This window comes from Myotis yumanensis, unplaced genomic scaffold, assembly GCF_028538775.1.
Source record: "Myotis yumanensis isolate MYYU_CA2020_CCGP unplaced genomic scaffold, mMyoYum1.0.hap1 SCAF_10, whole genome shotgun sequence".
Taxonomy (NCBI): Eukaryota; Metazoa; Chordata; class Mammalia; order Chiroptera; family Vespertilionidae; genus Myotis; species Myotis yumanensis.
The window spans coordinates 56,773,848-56,799,932 of record NW_027223761.1 but is presented as its reverse complement, the minus strand read 5'-3'; the positions used below and the strand labels follow the sequence as shown (position 1 = coordinate 56,799,932).

Here is a 26,085-nt window from a genome sequence, read left to right as displayed (position 1 = left end):
ATCACAGCCTTGTTGCACTTGGGGGCCAGTTTAAACTATGAAATCACCAGCAAAAAGCACAAACAAGCAAAAAATGTGGCACTATCAGACCATGAAAAGGATACTTGATTACAGTGCCAGAATTGAAACAAGAACACGGAGTGGCTCCTTATTTGACATAAACTGGGAACATAGTTATCCTATATAATAAAAGCCTAATATGCTAAGTGTCTGACCCTTCCTTCAACCATTCAACCAGTTGCTATGACACGCACTGACCACCAGGAGGCAGATGTTCTGACCCGATAGGTTAGCTTCCTGCTGGGGTCTGGCTGATCAGGACTGGATGAGACAGGCTGGACACACCCTGGAGCCCTTCTGCAGTCCTTCCCCGGCCCCAATCCTGCACTGGTGGGGTCCCTCGGCCTGGCCTGTGCCCTCTCGAAATCCAGGACCCCTTGGGGGATGTCAGAGAGCTGGTTTCAGCCTGATCCCTGCAGGCCAGGCCAAGGGACCCCACCGGTACATGAATCTGTGCACCAGGCCTCTAGTATTATATTAATATTCAAGATAATGCAAAACAATTTAGCATACACAAAATATAAGGTTATATTTTCATTTCTCTTTTTTTTAAAACACAGTTAACTTATGGTAACTTAATCTGCTCTGTGAAAAGTTATTAACTCACAGTTACCGAGGACTTATTATGCACTATTGTAAATGCTTTGCATTTATTCTTTAGAATATGTTGAGCAAAGTGCTATTTTTATTTACATTTTAAAAATGAGAAAACTGAGGAACAGAGAGGTAAAATAATTCAGACAAGGTCATACAGTTAATGAGAGATTGAGCCAGAAATCAAATTCATCAAGTCTGACTTCAGATCCCCCATATGTTGAAGGTTTTTGTATATCTTTAATGTACTTAATATCACAGCCTGTGCTGTGCTAACCTCCCATTAAGAGTACTTTATCACCTGGCCAATTTTCCTTGTTAGTTTTTAAGTCAGTATTATAGGCAGAATAAGCTCTCCGTACACCCGTCCCAAAAATGTACCTGTCTTAATCCCCAGAACCTATGACTATATGTCCTTACATGGCAAAGGAGCTTTTCAGATATGGTTAAAGGTAAGGACTTTGAGATGCAGTCTGCAGGAGCACCAGGTAAGTTGAAACATGAATGTGTGAAAGCAGATAATCTCCCTGCCTGTAGTCAGTCACAGAGAGATGTGACTACAAAAGAATGATGAGAGCAAAACAACATTCCAGTGTTTGAAGATGGAGAGAGGCCACAAGACAAGGAATGCACTTTAAGTCCTCACTTAACATCTTCCAGAGATTCTTGTAATCTGCGACTTTAAGAGAAACTTTGTGCATGAAACCAATGGAACCCTGGGCTAATTAATATAAACAAGAGTGACGTTTCTATGGCATATTTCTGGTTACGAAAACGTCACCAAATTTTTAAACAAAGACCTACAACACTTCTAACATTAGACATTAAAATAAATGTGAGCTGCACATACATTTAAGAAAGGTTTATAAAAACAAGATAATTCTTTTCCAATCAGCTTGGCCCAGTTCCGGGTCACGTGGGTCGCCCGGCCTCTCCCAGCAGCTTGGTGGAAGGCGGGAGCCCGCCGTGGACAGACGCCTTCCATCTCGGGGCACACTCCCGTGGGCCACGCTCGCTCAGACCCGGACAGTGTAGACGCGCAGGTTCACCTTCCGGGCGCATCTTGGGGATGTGGGAGGAAACCGGTGGACGCGGAGGAAACCCACACAGACATGGGGAGAACGAACGTGCAAACTCCATAGGGGCAGTGACCCGGCTGCGAGTTGGTCTTTTTCTTCATCATCATTATAATGAAACGAGATGGAATGAAACAAGGTTGTTGGAGAACCTCTTGAATGTCTCTAGGAGCTAGAAAAGGTAAGGAAATTAATTCTTCCCTAGCGTCTCCCCCAAAATCACAACTAATGTGGCCGGGATTTTAGCTCAGTGGCACCCATATGGGGCTTCTGGTTTATTGAATTACCAGATAAATCCGTGTCGTTTATGCCACTGTGTTTGTGGTAATTGACTTCAGTAGCAATGATACAATCAGCAGCAAAGTTCCTTTTGATATTGGAGAAAGGTGGGAAAATGTTAGTCTTTCTGTACTTTATTTCCAAACACATGCACACGGACACAAACACATCCATTCTTTACAATTACTCTGGCAAGACTGTTAAAAATGACATGATCTGATAAGACTGGCCAGATCCCAAGCAGAGGGCAGTTTTTGTTCAAAAAGCGATACAAACAAGGTGTTCAAACTGGTCTCGGGCTGGGCTGTGTTTTCAGGGCCTTCCCTGCCTTCCAGACCCCTGTCATGTGGTCTCTGTGTATCCCATCAGCTGAACCCGACTCTGCTTTGATTCACACTGTTTTGATGCCCTGCGCTTATTCTTCCACGGGTGGATTTCTGGTTTTGCTGTTTTTATTTCTGCATTATTCTTGAGGCGCACATACCTCTTTACCTAGCCAAGATGTACACATTTCTGAAAATATCTTCTTTTGGGACCAATTTATATTCGTGTTATTCCCTATCTCTCTAAGATGGCCTGAGTCTGAATTTCCTTCTAATTTTAGTGAGGGGAAAAGTATCCAGCAAATAAAGGTTTTAATTTGAAAACTATATATTTTATGAGAGGAAGCACTATTTCAAGCTCCAATTAGGGTCTTCAGCTCCTCTCAAAGAGAATTGCAAGTCTTCCTTCATCTTTTCGTTTTCTTCTTTATTCCTTTTGATCTCTTATGTTTAGAATTTTCTTTGCATTTTTAAATCCACCCAACCCTTTTCAAAAGCACTGTGGCAATTCATTAGAAAAACCATAAAATTATTTATATGCTTTGACTCAGAGATCATACCACTGGAAAATAATTTAAGAGAAATCAGATGCCAAATGTACCAAGATATTCCTTATAACACTGAACATAATTTAAAAGCTAGGTAAAGCCTAACTATCTAGTAGCAAGAACCTGGTAAGTTATGACACATCAACATAATTGAATACAAACAACAATGAAATTTATAATTATGAATCATCTAAGAGACACTGGATTCAAATCCCACCTCAGTTACCTAAACTACTGAACAGACATGTAAGCCTGGGTAAAGTATATCTCCTATGGAAGCCACAGGCTCCTCATATGAATACACAAAAATAATACTTATTTTCATATCAATAATATGAAGATTAAATAAGTTCACATGTACATGAAGCACTTAGTACAGTTCTTGGAGCATCATAACCAGTCACTATCTTGTAACATTTTTGTTATTTATTTTTAAATACAGAATTAGAAAACTGTATGATTATGATTGTGAAACCTACAAGAATTGGTAGATAAACATGAAGTCATATGAATAATTTCTTATATTACCATTAAGAAAGCAAGGCACAAAACAATTAGGTAAACATGGACTATATAGAGTTTTAATAATGCTTTTATTTAAAAGAAGATTCTAAACTATTCCTATTTAAAAGTTATAGTTTAATGATTTGGAAGTCCTCAAGGCAGCGGTTCTCAACCTGTGGGTCGTGACCCCTTTGGTGGTCGAACGACCCTTTCACAGGGGTCGCCTAAGACCATCCTGCATATCAGATATTTACATTATGATTCATAACAGTAGCAACATTACAGTTATGAAGTAGCAACAAAATAATTTTATGGTTGGGTCACAACATGAGGAACTGTATTTAAAGGGCCAGAAGGTTGAGAACCACTGCCTTAAGGTCTCCAGTGGATGCTAGGGGCAATTTTATCTTCTTTATTTTGTACAAACTAGCAAAGGCTTTTAAAAATAAGCAACATAAAATTAAAACAAACAAACAAGCAAAAAGCGATTTTTACTTGCATTTCAGCAACTTTCAGAAGTTTAATCAGAAGGGGAGTGGAACTTTGTTCTCCTGATACATCCTCCAAAATAGCACAGGCTCACAATAGGTGGCCCCAACGAGGCCCTTTTATGGTGACAAAGAAAAGGGTTGCTACAAATCAAAGCCCATATAAACAAGGAAAAGGCTATGTTAAAGCATTCACAATCAATGCCACTTGTCAGCCTGCTAGAGACAGTGGCTGAAATGACTTGTACCCATCACATATTTATTTTTACAGATGGAGAATTATATATTTGACGTGTTGGAAAGGTTGGGTACAAAAATCCTTTTTTTATGTAAATCACAGAACGAAGAACAAAAAAGTGGCAGCTGCTTATTTCTTTCTCTGTGACAAAATGTGACTTATAATGTGAAAAAGGGCAGAGTCAAAAATGGATCAGTTTATAAAAGCCATATTATAAAACTATGCCACAGAATATAATGTTAATTAGAATTAAATAAAACTTTCAGGTGTCTTGAAATATCACTCATGTAATTTTGGTACCTCCTTGAGGAAACCAAGGTATCAAACGTGGTGGTGCTTTTATAACAAATACTAGAGGCCCGATGCATGAAATTCATGCAAGGGGTTTGGCCCTCACATCCACGGTGGCTTGCCTCAGCCCTCACAGCGCTGGCTTCATCTGAAAGGTCATCTGGAAGGATATCCGGAAGGTCGTTTGGCTCTCCGGTCTAATTAGCATATCACGTTTTCATTATTATAGATTGCTGCTACACCTGTTACCTTGAGCATCTATAGCCAGGGTGGGAATGTCCAGCCCCTGAAATCATTTGGTCTAGTCCTGCCAAGGCATTAGGGGTGAATTAATTAAATGTTTGACCGAAGCAGACTAATTTTGAAGTTGATAATTTTCTATGGCCTGAGAATCCTATATAATAAAAGAGAAACATGTAAATTGACTGTCCCTCCGCTACGCTCACCAGCCAATCAGGAGTGAGTATGCAAATTAACCCAACAAAAGTGGTGGATTAATTTGCATACACAGGCGCCGGGTGGAGAGCAGAGTGGGAGAGCCGGCGGAGAATGGAGCAGCTTGGGGAACTTGGCTCCCCAAGCCACCAGATGGAGAGCAGAGAGGGAGAGCTGGCGGCTTGGAGGACTTGGCAGAGTGGGAGGCCATGGGACAGAGACAGAGCAGGAAGGGAAAACCAAGAGCACGGGGAGCATCAGGAATTCTGAGAATAGTAGTTCTGGTGGCAGCCCCAGGTCTGGAAGTGGAAGCCCAGAGTGCGGGGAGCACCAGGAATGCTGGGAATCATAGTTCTGGTGGCAGACGGATCTCCTAGACCAGGGGTGGGTAAACTTTTTGACTCGAGGGCCACAATGGGTTCTTAAACTGGACCGGAGGGCCGGAACAAAAGCATGGATGGAGTGTTTGTGTGAACTAATATAAATTCAAAGTAAACATCATCACATAAAAGGGTACGGTCTTTTTTTTTTTTTTAGTTTTATTCATTTCAAACGGGCCGGATCCGGCCCGTGGGCCATAGTTTGCCCACGGCTGTTCCTAGACACTAGAGCAGCAGTTCTCAACCTGTGGGTCGTGACCCCTTTGGTGGTCGAACAACCCTTTCACAGGGGTTGCCTAAGTCCATCCTGCATATCAGATATTTTCATTACGATTCATAACAGTAGCAACATTACAGTTATGAAGTAGCAACAAAAATAATTTTATGGTTGGGTCACAACATGAAGAACTGTATTTAAAGGGCCAGAAGGTTGAGAACCACTGTACCTAGACACTAGAGCAAAGTGAACCTGGAACAAGTTACTGTTGCGGTGGGGGATGGAGGGAAAGCAAAGGTGAGAGACATAAGTAAAATCAGAGTGTCTAGGAAAAATTAAAGGGAAGATATACTAAAACTTCCAGGAAATCTCCACCAATGAAGCAAAGAAAAAAAAAAGCCTCTATTATTCTGTGAGCAACAAACCAAACTGAGTCGGGGTCTCAGACAATTCGCTCACATGATTGTAAAGACAGACAGAAACTCCCAGATTGGAGAGGGCTCCCCTGAGGGCTCCCATATTGGAGAGGGTGCAGGTTGGACTGAGGGACTCCCACACTCCCCAGTGCACGATATTCGTGCACTGGGCCTCTAGTAATATTATAACTATCCAAATGGCCCTTGGCAGAAAAAAGGTTCCCCACCCCTCCTCTGTAGAAACAAAACAGTATTCTCTGTTGAAGTGCAGTGATAAAGGAGGGAATTGCCTCATGATAGAGAAAAGAATGACTTTATACAGATTCCTGTCAGTGATCTTGAAAATTCCTTGAGTGGATTATATTCAAGATACTTTGTAAAAACACCCCTACACTAAAATTTCACCTTCAAATCAAACCCAGCTAAGTACTTGTGTTCTGAGATCAGGCTGAAGGCAACCACATTCATGGTTACTGCTTCTCCAGCGTCTTCTGCAGACCATTAGCCAGGTTTCCTTTCCCACTCATTGTTACTGGTTTTATGTTTCTCCAATTTCTCTCTAAATTGAATCCACTCCTTAGATGCCCTGGCTAATTTATTTAAAAAAGTATTTTTCCTGGTTATGCACCAAGTTGAGAATAGACTTCCCAGTATTTGCCCTGGTCCCACAGATCCTACTGAGTTAATAAATACGCTGCTCCTCATCCCTTGTCTGACTTTTCTCCAATAGGCATCAGAAATTAAACAAGATTGCCAATGGTAAGTCTGACAACTAATGAGAGTTAGGAGAGGAATACTGCTCTATTACTGAGTTTATTAACTATTAGTAATTTCTAAGAGCCAGTGATATCACGTCAGCAATATTTGTACATTTCTATGTATTCTAGATGAAAATTAGCCAAAATCATCCCATATAATCAAAGCCTAATATGCAAATTATCCCCTTGACTGGGAATTCGACCAGGGGGTGGGGCCAGCAGGCCAACTGCCCACGGCCCCTCCCCAAGCTGGCCCCGCTCCTGATCAGCCCCCTCCTCTCTGATTGGGGGCAGGGCCGCCCGCCCAACCGCCTGCAGCCCCTCCCCCTGGCAGGCGTGGCCAATGGGCCTGATCAGGATAGGCTGGCCAGATCCCACCCATGCACGAATTCGTGCACCAGGCCTCTAGTGTGTGTATAATAGAATGATGTCTACTTTTCTTTGAATTCAAACTGGGACTAAATGAAATGTAACCATTTAAAATTACATGATCTTGATTTAGATCAGTCTTTTCTAGATAAAGGCATTTTCAAGAGCTCATTTATTTTCAGTCAATTCCTTTTTAAAATGCATTTATAAATAATCTGAACACTAAAATTCAGACTTTACAGGGATTGTAGAAAATTTTAGGTGAAAGGTACCATACAGGTGTGTTCTCTTAAATATACTCCCATAGATGCAGAGGTTCAGGCGCCAGACCCACACAGGTTTCTGGGAGCCTGGATTGGATCATTCTGTCTTCAAAGCATGGAATACAGAGTGGAAAGACATTGTTCAGAGATGACGCTGAAAATTAAGTAGTCAAACTGAAAGAAAAAAATAAAATGAGCAGACAAATACAAACTAGGTAGAAGGGAACTGAAGATAATAATAAGTTATTAATTTTAAAAATAAATAAGTAAGCATTACTATAGACTCAATACTTAAAGTCTCTTTATAGAATTCATGTTGAAGAAGCCATCCACACTATATGTGAAAACTTACAGTGGCAACTACTTACTATTTTCCAAGAATGTTGATTTTGTTTTGAATGCTCTGAGTATTGGATAGTTTTTCCTTTTATTGGATACTTATAACTTCTATCTATTGGTTCTTGTATTTTTAAAAAATATCTTTATTGTTTAAAGTATTACATAGGTCCTCCTTTTTACCCCATAAGACTCTTCCAGCTCACTCTCATCCCCTCCTCCCCCAGGCTCTCACATAAATTGGAGTATTTCTAGAAATTCATCTGGACCCAGTTGAATTCAGATAGCAGGATTATCTAGACTTTTTAAAAAAATATTTTATTGATTTTTTATAGAGAAGAAGGGAGAGGGACAGAGCTAGAAACATCGATGAGAGAGATCGATCAGCTGCCTCCTGCACGCCCCCCACCGGGGATGTGCCCGCAACCCAGGCACATGCCCTTGACCGGAATCGAACCCGGGACCCCTCAGTCCGCAGGCCGACGCTCTATCCACTGAGCCAAACCGGTTCGGCTTATCTAGACATTTTAATGTAGGGTCTTAATAGTTAAGAAAAATAGGAATGTTATTTAACTAAAATTGAAGACAGACTGATATTCACATAATTGTTCTCAACCTTGAAATGTTTTGTAGCATTTTATACATTCTCTAATTAAATAAAATTCTTCTTAAGAGACAAAAGGTCTCTTAATAGGATTATTATTGTCATTGTTGTTAGCAAAGAAATGGCACCAGACCTTGGTTCAACAACCTTGGTCCTTGAGTTTTGGCTAAGAAAGTATTCAGAGCCAAGACTCAAATACCAGCAAAAGTTTATTTAGAAAGTCACAGAGGTAGAAGAAGTGAGCCATGGAAGAAGTCAGCCAACTGGGCTGTGTGGGCTCATGAAAAAAGTTACAGAGGAAAAAGAAGGGCCCTTGGAGCTTAGGAGGAAGAGAGTAAAGGTACTTTCTGGGAAGAAGGGGGAAAGGCACAGGTGTTCTCCAGAGAGAGCAAGATCTAGCACTGGTCCCCCTCTGAGGGTTTTATCCTTTCTCTAAAGGTGGGGATCTGAGGGGAGGTCCCAGAGGAGCATCTCAATGAAATATCAGTTTTTCAGGTGTATTTTCTCAGGGTCCTGGTCTCTACTGATTGGTTGGCACTAGGGTAAGGGGTCATTAGTCTTTGCATGTGGCCCTGATGTCAGCCATGGTGTCACTTCCTCTGGTTTTGCTGCTTTTTTGGAACTGGAGCTAAAACACAACTGAGGCCTATATGTTCTCTCTAGTTTGTCTAAAACTCTGTCTCTGTGGTCAACAGACCAGAGGCTTTGTTCTTAAAATTACTTGATGCAGATCAGAACCTCATTGTTCTGAGGATTTAGTGCTTAAGGGAGTAATCGCACAAGGGCTTTTATGGGAATCCTATGAGGCTATTCTTTGGGCTCCTTGTTCCTCTTCTAATGGGTCTATCACATGATTAGCCACATGCTAGGGGAGGAAAGGTCAGGGAAGGGTCTTAATCACATGACCAGTGAGATGAAAGGTCAGGGCTCTGAACTGCATGATGAGCAGTATGCCAGGGGAGGAAGTCACCAGGGGGAGAGGTCTTAGCTTTCCAATTTTGCTAGTTGCCAGATACCTAGGAATTTCTGCCCTGGTGACCTTGTGTACCTGGCCTATTGTTCCTACGCTGCTTATGCCTATCTACTGTCTCTTACACTGTCAACATATTTAACGAGCACATTTTGAGACAGGCACATAGCCATATCTGTTGAAGGGCAAGGCCCTTGTTTTCAGTGACCTTCAAAAGTATAGTCAGGACTATGGCAGGAAAGAGTGGAAGGTTGTTTTATATTTAATGTTTATAAACATTTTGGAGCAGGACTATAAAATGTAAGGGAAACATTATGCTTCCTGAGAAAAATAAAAACGCCTTTCTGAAGCTCAAAGAACTCAGTATAAATTTGTTACTATTTTATTAAAGCCAAAGACAATAAAAAAGAAACACCATTAAACAATGAGAAGGAAAGAATTGAAAGGATTCCCACAGTTTATAAGTTTATCCAGATACAAGTAACAGTTATGAATGACCAAATAGCATTCTTTCCTTGAAAATATGGGGCTTGAGAAAAATTGTCAAAAGGATGAACAAAAACCAGCAAGGCCAGCACGGGTGTGTTCTATCTGAGATAGAAGAGGGGTTCACTTTGTATTAGATTACAATTCTGATAATGGTCTTCACAGGCAAATACCAGGGATTTCTGTGGGGACAGGCCCTGGGGACTTGAACAGCATCTGAATCAGATAGAGGTCTGGCTTTCTGGCCCTAATCTAGTGTCTAAGCCTTTTATAAATGGCTCTGGTACAACAAGCTGTGGTAATCATCCTTTTCCATGAGGAGTGGCTGCTGTTCTTCAGATAGCTGCTTTCTCTTTCGACGATGACGACGACACAACAGGCCAATGAGCCCTCCCAGCACAACAGTGAGGACAGACCCCACTACAGCCGCCCCAGTGAGCCATGGCCAGATCTGCCTCGCTTGTTCTAAGTAGGGCTTAATGTAGTCTTGAAAAAAGTCTGGATCTGAAATAGAAAGGCATTCAATGTTTTACAGTTGTTGTGGTCATCACCACCATCACCATCACCACCACCAAACTGCCACCACCACCACCATCATCATCATCCTTGCATAATACTTTGGAGTCAGATGTTTGAGTTTGAAAGTCAGCCCTGATACTTATCAGCTGTAAGAGCTTAAGGAGGTGATACCTAATATTCCTAGACCTTAATTCAGGGGTTCTCAACCTGTGGGTCGCGACCCCTTTGGCGGTTGAACGACCCTTTCACAGGGGTTGCCTAAGACCATCCTACATATCAGATATTTACATTACGATTCATAACAGTAGCAACATTACAGTTATGAAGTAGCAACGAAAATAATTTTATGGTTGGGACACAACATGAGGAACTGTATTGAAAGGGCCAGAAGGTTGAGAACCACTGCCTTAGTGTCTTCATCAGGAAAATAGGAAAACAATAATATCACCTTGTTGGAATGTTTTAGAGTATATAGATAATATATAATCTGTAAATTACACAGTGCCTGGCCCCAAGACAGTTTACTAAAACTCAAGCTATTATTCTAGTATTTGTCTCCCAATTTCTAAATAACAGCAAATATTGCTATCTCTTAATTATTAAGTTTATCTCTGGAATTCCTCAAATGTAAATAATGAGTTTGGTTCTCTTACAACTTTTTTTGAAATTTTAAATTCTTTATTGTGAAGACATATCTACATATGCCTTCTTTTTCCCCATTGACCTCTCCCCACCCGCTCCCACCCCCCAGCACATGCCCTCACCCCCCTACTGTCTCTATCCATTGGTTATGCTTATATGCATGCATACAAGTCCTTTGATTGATCTCTTAGACCCCCTTCCCACCCTCCCCTGCCTTCCCTCTGATGTTTGTCAGTCTGTTCGATGCTTCTCTTACAACTTCTTTTTTTGATCTTTTCAATATAACAAAATCATGATTTTTATTATTTTTAGTATTTAGGTATTATTCATAAGTTGAACCAAGTATTATGCTATGATTACATTTCCTTTCTTACATTATTATTCCTTGAAGGTAATAATAATGTATGGTATCCTTTTGTTTGATTTTAAAGTACCCATCACTGTTTATCAGATAATATAACATATTCTACATCCATTTTGTAATACAAAGGAAAGAAGAGTGCACATTGGGCTTCACCTTGCAGCAAATTATGGCTATGTGACTCAAGTGTTGAGCAAAAGTAATATGTGCAACTTTTGGGTAGTTTCCTTAAAAAGAAATGGCATGCCTCTTTATTGTTGCTTATTTCGCTGGATTGTGGTTAGTGTCTTGGAGAGCCATCATGGATCACATGGTCCAAGTTAAACCCCAGGTCTTGTGGAACTATAAGAAAGGAGTGGCTCTGGTTCCTGAAATTATAAAATGGAAACTGGACAACATACCAAGACTATTATTTGAGCAATACATTAACTTAGTTAAGCCTTGGATATTTGAAACTAGATCTGCTCCCTATCTCCACCTGTCCACCCTTGCTGATGCAGGAACTATAACCTTCCTTTATGACCCATTTCCTCCGTGATAGGCAGTTCATATGCGGTGGACCATTGACTTAAGATGGGCCAATCATAATCATTACTCAGGATTCACTGTGCTGTGATTGAGAGTCCATGGCTCAGGAGCTGATAACAGACTCAACATGTGGAAGACAGGAAGAAGGCAGCACACTCCCAAAAGCAGAGACCAGAGCCAGAGAATAACAAGAGTCAGAGAATGAGAGAGGCCGTCTTTAGGGTGCTTAGTTCCCTGCTTCTCCCTGTCCCTCAGTGTCAGCCCAATTTCTGCCTTTCCTTGAATTTATAAACCAGTAAATTCCCTTTTCATCTAAGTTCATTCCTGTGAAGTTTCTGCCTTTTGAATTTCAAAAAGTTCTAATTATTTTTAAAAGTTAATTATATGCCTACTACAATAAAGATAGAGAAGCATCTTCACATATTCTGGAGTTACAATTATATGTAAGACTTACATAAAGTCGAAATGAGATCCACAAACCAAGGAGAAAAGGAATTTTTGTTTAATAGACTAAACAAAAATCTGGGTAGCAACACAAAGTAAAATTTAAAATGAGAGTCTCACTGTGAACCATAAACTAAGTAAGGCTCAGAAAAATTAAAACAGGGGTGTTGTTTTGTAATCAGGGGAATTTATTAAAAACTGATTGTATATTAAAGCCCAGTATTCATTCACAGGAGATAAAAGTGCAGCTCCTGTGGTATAAGTGGGGCTATAGGGCTAAAACCCTGTCCACTGCTGCTAGCTGTCTTCTTCCCGGGCACTGTCCTTTTGCCTGCTGTCACTAAGATACCTCTAAAACACCTTAGGACTCATTAAGCATAATTCGAACAATATTGAAATTTAGTGTTTCTTTTCATCAGGAAGGGACAATCACTTGCAAATGGCACACATGAGGTAAATTATTAAAAAAGATTTATAAGTTGGAATCATAGTAATTTATATCTAAACAATGAAAGCAAACAAAGGTAAAAGAAAAAAAAGAAATTTTAAAATGTGAAAACTTTTTTCATCAATTTTTAATATATTTTAAAATTATTTTGAAAATGGGACTGCAAAGGCCTAGTATATGTTGCTATTAATCACTTTAATATATAGTGCATTTAAGATATCTGACAAAATGCAGAGTAAATAGAGGTTACATAATAAATATGATTTCCTTTAATTTTAAAAGAATTTAACTAGAAATTAATGATAAATACTGTTGAGCCCTTCCTGTGACTTGAGTCTCCTCTTCCTTTACTCCTCCAATGGGTTTGGTTGCCTTTCAGTAAAAAGTACCCATTTGGACATAAGAGAAGGAGCAATGAGGTGAAACATGTGTGTGAAAGACATGTGTGGGTTAAGGAGGACCCTTTCTTCCATGGAGTAATAGAGAGATAATTGGTTTGGAATATAATATTTGCCACTTACTAGCTTTGTGACTTAAAATCAGTCACTTTATCCTTCTGGTCTCAATTTACTCACCTACCAAACAGAATAGAAATGACATAGCAACTTATTTTCCCTGCTGTCTCATATCACTCCCTTTCACTCTGTAACAAAAGCAACACAGAGGTTCCCTCTGTGTCTGGCCCTGCTCTTGTTGTTACTATCTCTGTGAATTACATCACCATTCGTTATTTTCACAGCCCAGAAAGCTTAAAGGCAACCCTAGTATCTCTTTCTTTCTCACCTCATATAAAAATCCTTTTTTTAAATTATGTAAGTTTTCTTTGCAAAATAATATCAAATTCTTTAGTGCTTTCTGCCTCCTTTCCTACCACCACCACTGCAAGCCAAACTGCCTTCATCTCTCCCGCAGACACTTATAATAGTGTTTTCACTGGCCTCCCTAAATATGCTTTGCAACTGCTACAAACTTTCTATATGCTGCAGGAACAGTGATCTTTTATAAACTCTAATTTGACCATGATCTGTTTAAAGTTTATTAAGGCTTCCAGTATTCTAACATTATGGCCAAAATCCATAATCAAGAGGAGCCCTTTATCAAATAATTAATTCTTCCTCTCATACTGATATCCTCTGAAACGTCGCTTTGTTGATCTCTAGAAATGGGACATCTCTAAATGAGTCATTAGGTAAGTAGTTGTTTAAGGCCTTTCTCTTCCATTAGGATGTAAGCTCTGTATAGATAGAGGCTGTGTTATTTGACACTGTATCCACAGTATCTTAGACTACATCTTGTTCAAGGTAGTTATTAAACATATGTATGCAGAAATGATAAATAAATCAATAAAACCACGTAGAAAAAAACCTAGTGTAATAGAAGACTTGACACATGTAAAAATACATATCAAAAAATGACCTGGGTGTTAGGAGGGATGACATTTTTCTAACAAGCTTTACTTGTATTGGTTAAGAGATACCACCCTTTGTGATAAATATCACTTAAACTCAAACTAATTCGTTGATTTCACTCCATACCAGATACCAGTTGGTACTTAGGAAAAGCTTTCAAGATATCAATCCTGATCTTGTAGGGCTCCCAGCCAAGGTGGAGAAGGGAAAGATTTATCCTCAGGAAAAGAGCCATGTAACTCTAGTAAAGGAATGAATAAACATGGCTACATATATGTATAAATGATTTGATATCCGAGAGTTTGACAGATGAATAAATAGCATCAGAATTTAGCCAAAGAGAAGAGCATATTCAAAAACACGAGTCAATGAAAGAGTGGCATGTTCTAAAATGGAAATCATAAAAATCATAGCGTTTTCTTTGGAAAGCCATTATCAGTATGCTGCCCTCATTATGTACTATGGGTATTTACACAAGAAAGGGAAAGCATTAAATGAGACTGCCCCTCTTTATGACCCACTCCCCTTACCACACCTCCACAGTTTGCAAAATCCCCTAAGGTTTTCAAAGATCTGATCTTCTCTGCCAGCCATTTCAGTGTGCCTTCCATTGGCTATGATATTCAGATAAATCAAAATAGGTCAGTTGAACTCACATCTGTTTAGTAGTTCCCCAAAGGAGAGGAAAAGGATAAAATGCACATTCTCTCATTGGCCCTAAATTGTGGTTCTGCTATGCAACATACTAGATGGACTAGGACAAGTTGTTTATATTCTTTAAGACTGTTTTCTCACCTTGAAAAGGAAAAAGAATTAACAGTACCTACTTCACAGGGTAGTTATGAATGTTAAAGGAAATAATGTACACAGCCTCCTAGAGGAGTTCTTGGAACATAAAAAAATGCTATGTGTTAGTTACTGTGGAATAGCTAAATTTAGCTCTTCAGTGTAATTTCCCATAATTCATACTACTCAAATAAGGGAATTTAGCACTTGATATATATGATATCACTTTCCACCTTTATTTTTCCTGCTATCCTTTTAGTTTAGGGTATTCCCTGCCCCTTTTTTATCTGCAACCTTCCTGCTATTCCTTCAAGGCCTTGTCTTGTCTTTCTAGATGGAACTACTCAGAAGTCATTGTTTTCTTCTCTGTAAAGGTTATGACTCTCTTACTACACTTAACACAGCCTACGTTTCATGCTTTCTTGCACAGTTGTCTGACTTTCACTTTGAATTTAGAGCTCTTTGGGGTCTGGAACTAGGTCAGTCATTATGTCACTAAAGTCTAGCACAAGAGTTGATAAAAGTCACTCATTCGTTCATTTTATTTATCCATTTATGTTTTCACAAATTATCAATGAAAATAATAAAACGTCAATGCGTGTTTGAATGCCTCTTACCCACAAACCACACGCTGTTTTGCAGCTTTTGGATGTTGACCTTCTTAGAGCGGAAGCATTGTGTAGTACGGTGTTGATCTCACACTCCTCTACACATCGGTGTTTAATATTGGGAAAGTCACTTAAATTCTCTTCATATTGGTATTCTCACCTCTTTCTAGTGATAATGAGACTTACCTAATATAAGGTTGGTTAATAACACATGTATGGAATCTGCATGTAGCAAACTCTCGCGTGAGGGGAGACATTACTCTCTGTTCATTATCAAGAAGTTACTGATATAGATCTACTAAAAAAAGTATTTAAAACACAGACCTAATTACAATTCTAGAGTTTTTTATCTCTATCTTAATCATAGCATAGCAGTTATCATAAGTTGTTATTATTATTTGGGTTTGAATAATAAAATGTCCAGATTTTTTCTTGGTAACCCAGCAGAGAGTTCCCAAAGATGATTTCAAAACTGCTACATGCACTAGGCTCTTTAATCAAAATATCTATATGAGATATTTTGATCCCAGTATTTCAGGTTAAAAACTGAGATTCATGGACTTGAAGTCACACCACAGTCAGCAGATAGTCATATTTCAAGCCCATTTTCCCCACTGATTTTAATTCTAGTCTCTTTCCATGGCCTTCCTGTATGAAATGTATATTAAGCAGAATGAATATGAGTTGGAAAACCCTTGCAACTTGGTTCATGTAGTAATAAATTGGTAATAAGTTTGGGGCTGTAATGCACTTTCCCAATTTAAAGGATTTGGTGATAACATTGTACAAACATAGGTTTTGTATTCTCTCAAAAGAAATCAGTCACACTTTATTCAGCAATTTATGTGAAAGAAATTGAACTTTACCAGGATCTTGTAGGTAGCTATAGTCATAGCCCAGGTCTCTGGATGGAATAAAGAAATCACCATTCCTGTAGAGGGGTATGAAAGGAACCATGTAGGAATCCCGGTTATGTCCAATGGGTGCATTGGTTGCTGGATAAACTTCTTGAAGAGGACGGTACTTTCGGAGCCACTGTTCAAAAATACTGCAGAGGAAAGGATTATTCAGACTCAGAAACATCATTTATACAGAAAATATTTGGATTTCTTAAAGTAAAATAACAAGACATATCTTTGGAAAGATGCCAAATATATTTTTCATTTTTTGCAAGTATTCTGTAAAGCACCAGTTCATGCTGTCAGGCCCTGATGAAACTCATTTGTTTGAAAGAAATATTAGAGAAAACTTTGAAACAGGAATTTTTTTAGAAGATAAATGATACTTACATGATAGGTTTAGATCCTTCAGAATGCTGCAGAACAAGGGTAATTATTGGTTGAGTGACAACTGAGTCATAGGTATAAAATAAATATGTTCCCGTGTCAAAGAAAGTTAGCCCAAAGAAAGAACATACAAAACTAAATTGAAATTCATAATGGAATTACTAATTATTGGTCATTTTTTTGGTCATGGTTGGGAACTTTAATTATTTCAACCTTCTTGTTATGCTTGGTGATGTATATGCTGAATGAATCTTGGAGGAGAAAAAGCTCACCTCCCACAAGAGGCTAAAAATACTTACTTGGTTTCCCAACTCCTCCTAAGCTAGAGTTTGACCAATGATTACTATTCAGCCAATAAATAATACCCTTCCAAGACTTTGAAACAACACATACTGACACAAAGAAGCAAGGACTATTGAAAACCAGTTGAGTAGTGGTCAGTGGCAATTGCAATAACAACATCCAGTTTTTAGGGTCAGCAAGGCCAGAGGCACCAGGAAAGTACTTACTGTCCAGGGGTACCCTGTGTTCTACAGCATCATTTTGGCAAATGACTTGGCTGCTGCCCTCCTCCCTTTTTTTTTTTTTTTTTTTTAAAATATATTTTATTGATTTTTTACAGAGAGGAAGGGAGAGAGATAGAGAGTTAGAAACATTGATCAGCTGCCTCCTGCACATCTCCTACTGGGGATGTGCCCGCAACCCAGGTACATGCTCTTGACCGGAATCGAACCCGGGACCGTTCAGTCCGCAGGCCGACGCTCTATCCACTGAGCCAAACCGGTTTCGGCACTGCCCTCCTCCCTTATTCCCACCTGTTTTTGAACCTGCTTCTCCATGATTTCCTGACCTATCCAATATCCTCTCAGCAAATTATTTTCCTATTTAAATCAGGGAAGTTAGTTTCTCTTGCATTCAATTAAACTCTGGAGCAATAGCTAAAATATTAAGAGACCACAAAGGTCCAGTAAGAATGAAGTAGAAGCTAAAGCTCTCACAGAATTCACAGTGGGTCATTAGTAGTGTGACAAGGAGAATGCCTTTGGATTATCAGGCTTTGTATGTAACACGGAAGGAAGAACACTAGATCTGGGGTCAGAGAACTCCCAGGAGTTCTAGCTCTGTGGTTTAAGAACTGTATGACTTTAAGCAAATCACTGAAACTCATGGAGACTTAACCTTCTCATCCTTAAAATCAAAGTAATAATATTTGTCCTGTCTGTTTCCAAAGGGATTATTCAATGTGATAGTTTTTATGAGAGTGAAAAATAAGCAAAGCTATTTTTACTTAGTTTAAAGTAGGAGGTAAAAGGCTGGTACATGGTCACAGGGTGAAGTCTTTTAAGAACGTGATGCTTTGAAACAGGAATTTGAAAAAAATTTAAAACACCCCCCACACATTTCGAACAGTTTGAAAGACAATAAAGAAGAGAAGAAGGAGGCCAGACAGCAAGAGTGGTGATCATTTTTCTGTGATGGAAACACTTATATTTGCAAAGGGAATCTGGACTTCAAATGCTAGCTCTGGTCAAAGTTGATTTTTAATTGTGAATTAACTGAGGTATCAGCAGGCCACAGATAGACACTGAAAATATCAATTGCTCCCTAAATTGCTCAATTATTAAAATGTTGACTGAGTACCTACTGTATGTCAAGTTTTAGAGAAACATGAAACTGTAAAAACCTGAGTTTTGTTGTTTGTGACAAGGGGAAATTTGTAAAATTTCTTAACCTGTTTGACTTTCCTTTTCTGCATCTTCCAACTGAGAATAATATTTATGACATGCAGGTATTGTGAGGATTCATTAAAATAACCTAGGGTACATGACTGAGTGCTTGACAAATGGTGAGCAGAAACTGTCATCATCCCAGCCCCCTTTTTTCTCCTCCTCATTACTAATGTTATCCTGGAGAACTTTCCAATTGGTGAGAGACATGAGACCTGCTGTAACAGAGATGCTGAAGCCATGTATATGTGAGCTGGATGTTTAAGAATGGTTATTATTTTGCTAGGCAGAAATGTGAAGGGAGAGGATTCAAGATTAGTTGTTCTATGTGTGCCTCCATTTCCTCCAGTAATTTGAAACTGGCTTAACAAATAAACCCCCAATTCTGTTCAGTTTCTAAAATGTTATGAATTAGTCTTTTTGTTTTAACTTCTATATTGTTCTATTCACAAGTGTTATTTATTCATTATACAGGGTTGGGCAAAAGTAGGTTTATAGTTGTGAGTATACAAAACACAGAGGTTAGTCTTGTATTATTATTTATTCAATATTGAATTATTTTTCATATGAACAGCTGTAAACCTATTTTTTGCCCAACCCTATATACAGTTCAAAAAATATAAACAAGCAAAAAAGAGAACAACATAAAATTACATTTAATTTCTCCATATTTTGTTATATCTAGTTTTAAAACTATGTATATATAACATATATATTTAAAAAAAATAATTATACTGTAGATAATGTTTTACAAGGCATTTTATTTGTACTAAACCGTGTTTAATCAATGTTTACTGGTATTCAATTGGTAATAAATCTATTTTTAATGGGAAGGAGGTTCTCTGATAATTAATCTTTCCCCTATCCCTATTAAACTGACTGATTTAGGAACAGCCCAATATACAATGAGTTAATAGACAAAGGCCCAAGGCAAAAATTGTGCCTTTTGTCAATTGAGAAAAATGACTACTATAGTTCAATTTATAAATCTTGCTTCTGCCCAGAAATAAAAAATTCCTTACCTAGATAAGACAAGGACATCAATTCTTAGCACCAAAAGGTTTAATGGATGAAATCATTAATGTGCTCACACACCTTATCAACCTTTTAAAATGAAGGTATTAATCTTGATTAAATTCTCCATTGGTGGTTCTCATCATCGGTTAATTTCATCGAACCATGTCTAAAATGCCTCACTTTGGAATACTAATGTTTAACTTAGATAATCACACTGCCATTTGGGGGGGTGGGGGAGGGTATGAATATCCTCTTACCAAAGATTCATTTAAACTAGGGAGACCTCATTTACTCTCCAGACTCTGGGAAAGTCTTTGATGGTATCTTAAATCAAGATTTGAAGAATGAGTATTTAGAGAAATGGTAGAGGTGTTCCAGAAGACTAGGATATATTTTGCAAAGGGTTTTTGATGAGAGGTACATAATAAGTTCAAGAAACTAAAAAATGACCATTATGTCGATGGAGAGTGACGAGAGAATCATTCAAAATGAGGCTACAGAGAATAATAGGACCCGAATCGTGAAAGGGAGCGGATGCTACATGAGAAATATTTGTAGTTTTTCCTAAGAGTACTAGGAAGCCACTGTTTGTATCTGGGGTGGTGGGTATTAACATAAACAGATCATAATTTTTTAAAATATATTTTTATTGATTTCAGAGAGAAAGGGAGCGGGAGGTAGAAACATCAATGATGAGAGAGACTCATTGATCAGCTGCCTTCTGCACCGCCCCCACTAGGGATTGAACCTGCAACTCAGGCATGTGCCCTTGACCAGAATCAAACCTGGGGCCCTTCTGTCCACAGGCAGACTCTCTATCCACTGAGCCAAACCAACTGAGGCACAGATCATCATTTTTAAAAGATTACACAGATTGCATTGTGGAGAAGGGGCTGATGGGCACTATAATAGTTGATGTGCATGGAATGAGGAAACCAGTGAGAACGCTATGGTTAGGCCAAGCGATGATGCGTGGCTATCCAAGCAGTACAGCTGGGGGAGGAGATGTGCCAGAAGACTCCATATTTTCTGGCTTATGCTGTGAGAAACAATATCTTTATTTCCCAAGATGTAGATCGCTGGAGAAGTGTGGCATGAGGAAGGGATGTTAACATCCTGAGTGTTGATGGGCTGTGCTTGAAAATGCTTTTGGAACATTCCAGTGGTGATGTCAGGTGGGAAGCTGGATATTTGGGTCTGGATTTCAGAGCAAGATTTACTCTGGAAATATAAATGGAGACCCTATCAGCCTGTGGTAAATAAGGGAAGCTATGAGTGTAGGGAGACAATAAAAAGAAGAGAGTATGGGGTTATTTTTCTCAGATGTCATCTTTCTGAAAAGCCAGGGCAGACGAAGTGATAATCACATTGTCTTTGAAAACTACACCTAGGGATGCCTCCAGAAATCCAGGCAAAATTCTAGTTACTCAAAACATACTGAGTGGATTCCTATCTTTTCACTTCTTTTCCATTATTTGTTTTACCCTATAGCTCTAGTTTTGAAACATTTATCTGTTGAACCAAACCTTAATGAATAAATGACAATAAATAACTTCATTTAAACTTAGAGAATTCCTTCAAGTCCTCTCAATTTAAAGAAATCTACTCTTGTAGAATGGGGATGGAACTATTTATTTTAACATAGTTATGAGAACCAAAATGAAATAAAGTGAAAAGTAGAATAATGCTTAAGGATAAAATGAAAGAATATTCATAAAGTGCTTGGCCTAGTTCCTGAAAGGTAATAATTTATGTTTTCTTTCCTTCCAAACCCCTCATTTTACAGAGTAAATAATTCTAATCTAAACATCACAGTAGTTAGTAACACAACCAAGACTGGAATTGAGTGGTCTGTTGCTAATTATAGAAAATGCACTTGCCTTCTGTGTGTTTTCATAGGGTGACGGAAGTGTTTGTTCTGCAGTTGTGAGAATGCATGTGTTTCTATCAAGAACTGATGTGCAGATTATATCTCTCAAAGGCAACTTGGAAGGGGCTGTGCTTGACCTTCATCTTGAAATGCAAGCTCTTTGTGCGTTAATTACACAGTAATTACCAAAAATTGTTCCTTTGCTCTAAGGACTCACAGGTCTCACAGTTTATACTCAGGGAACAGAGATGAATACAATACAAAAAGATCAGGAAAGGGTGTGCACTAGCCTAGCAAATACAACTAAAGAGAGAGTGGAAACAAAATAAACAAGTAGGCAGAAAAAGAGGAACAGAGAAAGACTAGATAGCGAGATAGCGTCTGAGTGGGGAATGGGTGGTGTATTAATCAGAGTTGTTGAGAGAGAGAGAGAGAGAGAGAAAGAAAGAGAAAGAAAGAAAGAAACACACAATAATGTTTGACCAAATGGCTGAGTGCCATGCCTAGACACCTTGACACATAATATAAACCAGTACAGGTGCTGTCAAGGAGGTGCCCCATCTTAGAAGATACTGGAACCTTAGTTTTGAAAACTGAGTAGCAGAAGTCTGGGTACAGAAATAGAAAGGGAAAGGCAGCGTAGGAAGACTAAAGCACAAGCATAAAGAGGTTTTCATCAGGGCCTTGCAAGTAGTTCAGAAGGGCTACAAGTAAGGATGTATGTGGGTACATGTGGCTAAACCAAGATAGTGTAGGGCCTTTCTACAGATTACGAAAGGGAGAAAGTCTGAATAGTAGTCGGAAATCTATGAAGAGCCAGTGGAGGATTTTAAGCAAGGAGTGAAGTAACCATTTTAAATGAGCGTATAATTAAATGAACCAACAGCTGAATTTGGAGGCCGAAAGAGCAACCATTGAATAGATTCATGACCTGCTGTGCTGTGAATACTGGAAATATTTAGAGCCTCCCTCTGAGTTTGAAATAACAATGTGCCAGTAGGTCCTTTTTTTCATGCTCCTGGCTAATGCTAGAACTCATTTAAGAAGCATTAGGAAGTTTTTAATGGAAAACAACACCTTTAAAAGAAATGGACACTTTAAGAGCATAGATTGTCAGGGCTGACTAGTTGCAAATGAAAAGCCTATTATACAGCTAAGAAATTCAGCCGGGCGCAACCTCAATTGAGTATAATTTCAAATGTATACTTGAAAACTTCTCTGCTTAGTTGTAGAAAGGGCAAACTAGTCCTTAGGGAATAGGGAAAGGAGTGAAAACCAGATTAAAATCACTTAAGCTAATGATGAAACTTGAGGGAATTTAGTGTAACAACCAAAATGTCAGTGATAATGAACCAAAAAGAACCAAAGAACTACAAGTCTAAGGAAAAAAGGCCATTTTAGGCCATTTCCTTTTCCTTTTCCCATCAACACTTACGGGTGTCATTAAGTACCAAGGCACCCTGCTATGAACTGTTTTGTGAGCGCATTAAAAGCAAGCCATGGTGCTTCCCATGTGATGATAATGGGCAACCTTGATTGAGAACCACTGCATTAAGCAGAAATTGAACTCAAATCAAATGAGCCAGGCTGCACTCACAAGAACATAGCGAGTAAGAATGTATCGGTGAAAAGGTATCACAAAGGGCCTTCCCTTCCAGAGGAAGCTGAATGTATGTAGGGAACTGACTATTCATTGAGCTCTCCATAGATATTACTGATTGACCTTCAAGTCCTCCGTGCTCTTACCTATGACATGGCGATAGTGCAGCTTACCTGTCCCCTGTCACTAAATTGTCCATTTAGTTATTCATTATATATTCTGTCTTGTATTCACTACATATCAAGCTCCAAGGATGGGGAAGCATGGATCCCTGTCCTCATGGGTCTCACCCCATGATGTGATGAAGAGATACATACATTTCAAAGTGATGTAATGGACACTCCTGGAGCATGTGTATGAAAAGTATGGAATTATAGCAGGAACAGCTAGTGGTCAAAGTGAAGGGAAGCTTCACAGCAGGGATGCATTTAAACGTGGTGAGTAGATAGATTATGGGGAAGCATGACATTTAAAACACAGACCCACAGGGAGCCTGGACACTGATGCTGTTGAAAAATGAAAGTGGTTTTGGTGGGTCAGAATGAAATATAAGAAATGTAGGATCTATAGGAAGTGAGACTGAATAGGTGAGAAGGGTCATACTGTGAAAGACCTTCTGTATACCAACTGGGGTAGGTAATTTGGACTTGATCCTAAGAATTAATTTGCCACCTAAGTAGTTACTTTAGATAAAGAGTGACCATAATTGGATTTGAATTTTAGAAATATAGTGGGTATATATTATATTATATTATATTATATTATATTTATTATATTATATTCAATATTAATAAAATATATTCAATTTACTGAGGATCTACATTAAATATTAATTGATCAAAATGTATTAGTTCCATCTATTGGAGATCACAATGTATCATTAGACGAAAAGTAAGGGAACTTCTGTATAAGCAGACAACTATTACTTTTCTTAAGAAGGTTAGGCTGCCCACTTCCTTTCAAAATTTCTCTTCATTTAACATGAACCTTTTCATTAGTTTCTGTTTTTCATTAGAAAATACTTCTGAGTGCCTGGCTGCTGTGGCTCAGTGGTTGAACATCAACCTATGAACCAGGAGGTCACAGTTCGATTCCCAGTCAGGGCACATGCATGGGTTGTGGGCTCGATCCCCAGTGTGCGGTATGCAGGAGGCAGCTGATCAATGATTCTCTCTCTCTCATTGCTGTCTCTCTCTCTCTCTCTCTCTGAAATCAATAAACATATATTTGAAAAAAATGCTTCTGAGGCTCACATAAAATAATATAAAAAGAGCTAGTTGATTTAGTAGTAATTTCCATCTAATAGGTACTCTTCATACTCTTTTTCCAACAATACTGCCAGAGTTATTAGTAGCAGTAGTGAGAGTTAGCATACCAACTATATATCAGGTACTATTCTAAGTATTTCTCATCTCATCAAAACAATCCTATGAGATATGTTTTATTCTTATTATCCATATTTTACGGATGGGAAAACCAAAGAAAAAGAGGATAATAAACTTGCCCTCGGTTACACAGCCAGGAAGTGGCAAGTAGCAGAATCAGGATTCAAAACTAGGCCGTTTAGTTGCAGTACATGTTCTTAGCTTCAGTGAAATATCTCCTGGCAATAGTATTCACATTAAGAGGCATAAAAAACAAGCAAGCAAATAAAAAGTGGGAGTTTAAATAACTTTGCCCAGTTTATTTAATTATATAGAGAAATGTGAGCAGACAGGAACAAAATAGCAAAAATACATGGGTGTCAGCCCAAGGCATTTGGAATTACTCCATATGTAATGAGAGTCACTGTTGCCATTTGAGAAAGTTAATGACATGAAAAAAAAGTTGTGCATAGAAATATTTATAGGGAAGTGTTGTTCAGGATGGAGTTTATATTGGAGAGATGGGAAGCAAGGGACCAACACTGGTAGCTAAGTACCTAGGGCCTATACTAAAAATGTAAGAAAAATCAAAGGTAATATCTGTAAATAAAACAAGAAAGCAAAGAAGGTCACAAGTGTTTGAACACCAGGGGTGCCATCTGGCAGAAGGAAAATTCAGCATGAGCTCAAATGCTTCTTTTTAATGAGCAGCAAGCATCCATGATACCCAGGGATATGTATGATATACAATTATAGAAACTGAAGGAACACAAATACATGAGTAATTTATGGAGAAATAATACTAGTTATCATTGGAAATTTAGATGAGAAAAAATATAATGTGTTCAAGTCTTGCCTAAAAAACAAAGAAGATCATACAAAACAACTTTCAGAAAGCAGACCCATCTAGACTGGCAACCTGACAGCCTAATCACAGCGAATGATTCAGACTACTGGAAGGAAGGCGCCCACGAAAAGATAGATCAAGGCCTGAAAAAAATTTTCTTCTGTGTGTTTTTCTCTAAAATAGTAGCTATATACCCACCTACCTACCTTCCTTTTATTTTATTTTTTTTTGCAGCCAAATCTTCATATATCAAGATTTCCAAGTCTTTTTCCCTTTCTGTTCCTCTAACCTTCTATGCCAGTTGTGAACATTTGACAAATGTATTTCTCACCAAGGTCAGTGATCTGAGTGTCACCCATTCTGTAGTCAAAAATATAAACTGCCACTTGAGGAAAAGAACTTGGTTATTCTGTTTGTACTGTATCTCCCTCCACCATGGGGAGGGAACTGATGCAAAGGAAAGCATCCTTATGTTCTGTGCTAAGAAATAATGTCTAGAAAGGCGAGAAACTAGTGAAGCCCATAAAGCAAACAATGAATAACAGGGTATAGACAATCGAAGGAGCAAGCGCAGACCGTCTCAGGAAGAGTCAATGTAAACTAAACTTGAAGGGTCTATGACAGTGAGAACTCTGGGATCCCTATAAATGTCCCAGGTGGTCATCACTTCTTTCCTATTTTCCCAAGTGATTGTAGTGAAATTCATGAAATGAGAAACACATCAAGGAGAAACAGGGACTACAGAGACACATTCTGCTCCATAACCAAGTGGCAGAAAACAGGGAATGAATGCTGAGGGCTGGAATGGACATGGCAACCATCCTGGCAGTTTTTTTCCTTGAGCCCAGCTGCTAATAGTGTGTGGTACCTGGACATCCTTTGCATAGAACAGAAGCCTTGAATTTGGCACATTTTCTATCTGAAATCGGGGCAGTGTTTGGTAATCCCCAAACTCCAATTCCCCACACAAAATCCAGCAAATATCTCTGAGTGG

General features: G+C 38.8%; 1 protein-coding gene across 2 annotated transcripts in view; it reads right to left on the bottom strand.

Moving 5' to 3' along the window:
* Positions 1 to 8,096: 8,096 nt before the first annotated feature.
* Positions 8,097 to 26,085, bottom strand: part of TYR (tyrosinase) — a 92,975-nt gene continuing 74,986 nt past the window's right edge. For both annotated transcript variants that reach the window (XM_070425835.1, XM_070425836.1), the window contains exons 5-6: positions 16,247 to 16,428; positions 8,097 to 10,139 (exon numbers count right to left, since the gene is read on the bottom strand). In XM_070425835.1, coding sequence (XP_070281936.1) covers positions 9,904 to 10,139; positions 16,247 to 16,428 — 418 coding nt within the window. In that variant the 3' untranslated portion in view covers positions 8,097 to 9,903. The remainder of the gene's footprint in view (positions 10,140 to 16,246; positions 16,429 to 26,085) is intronic.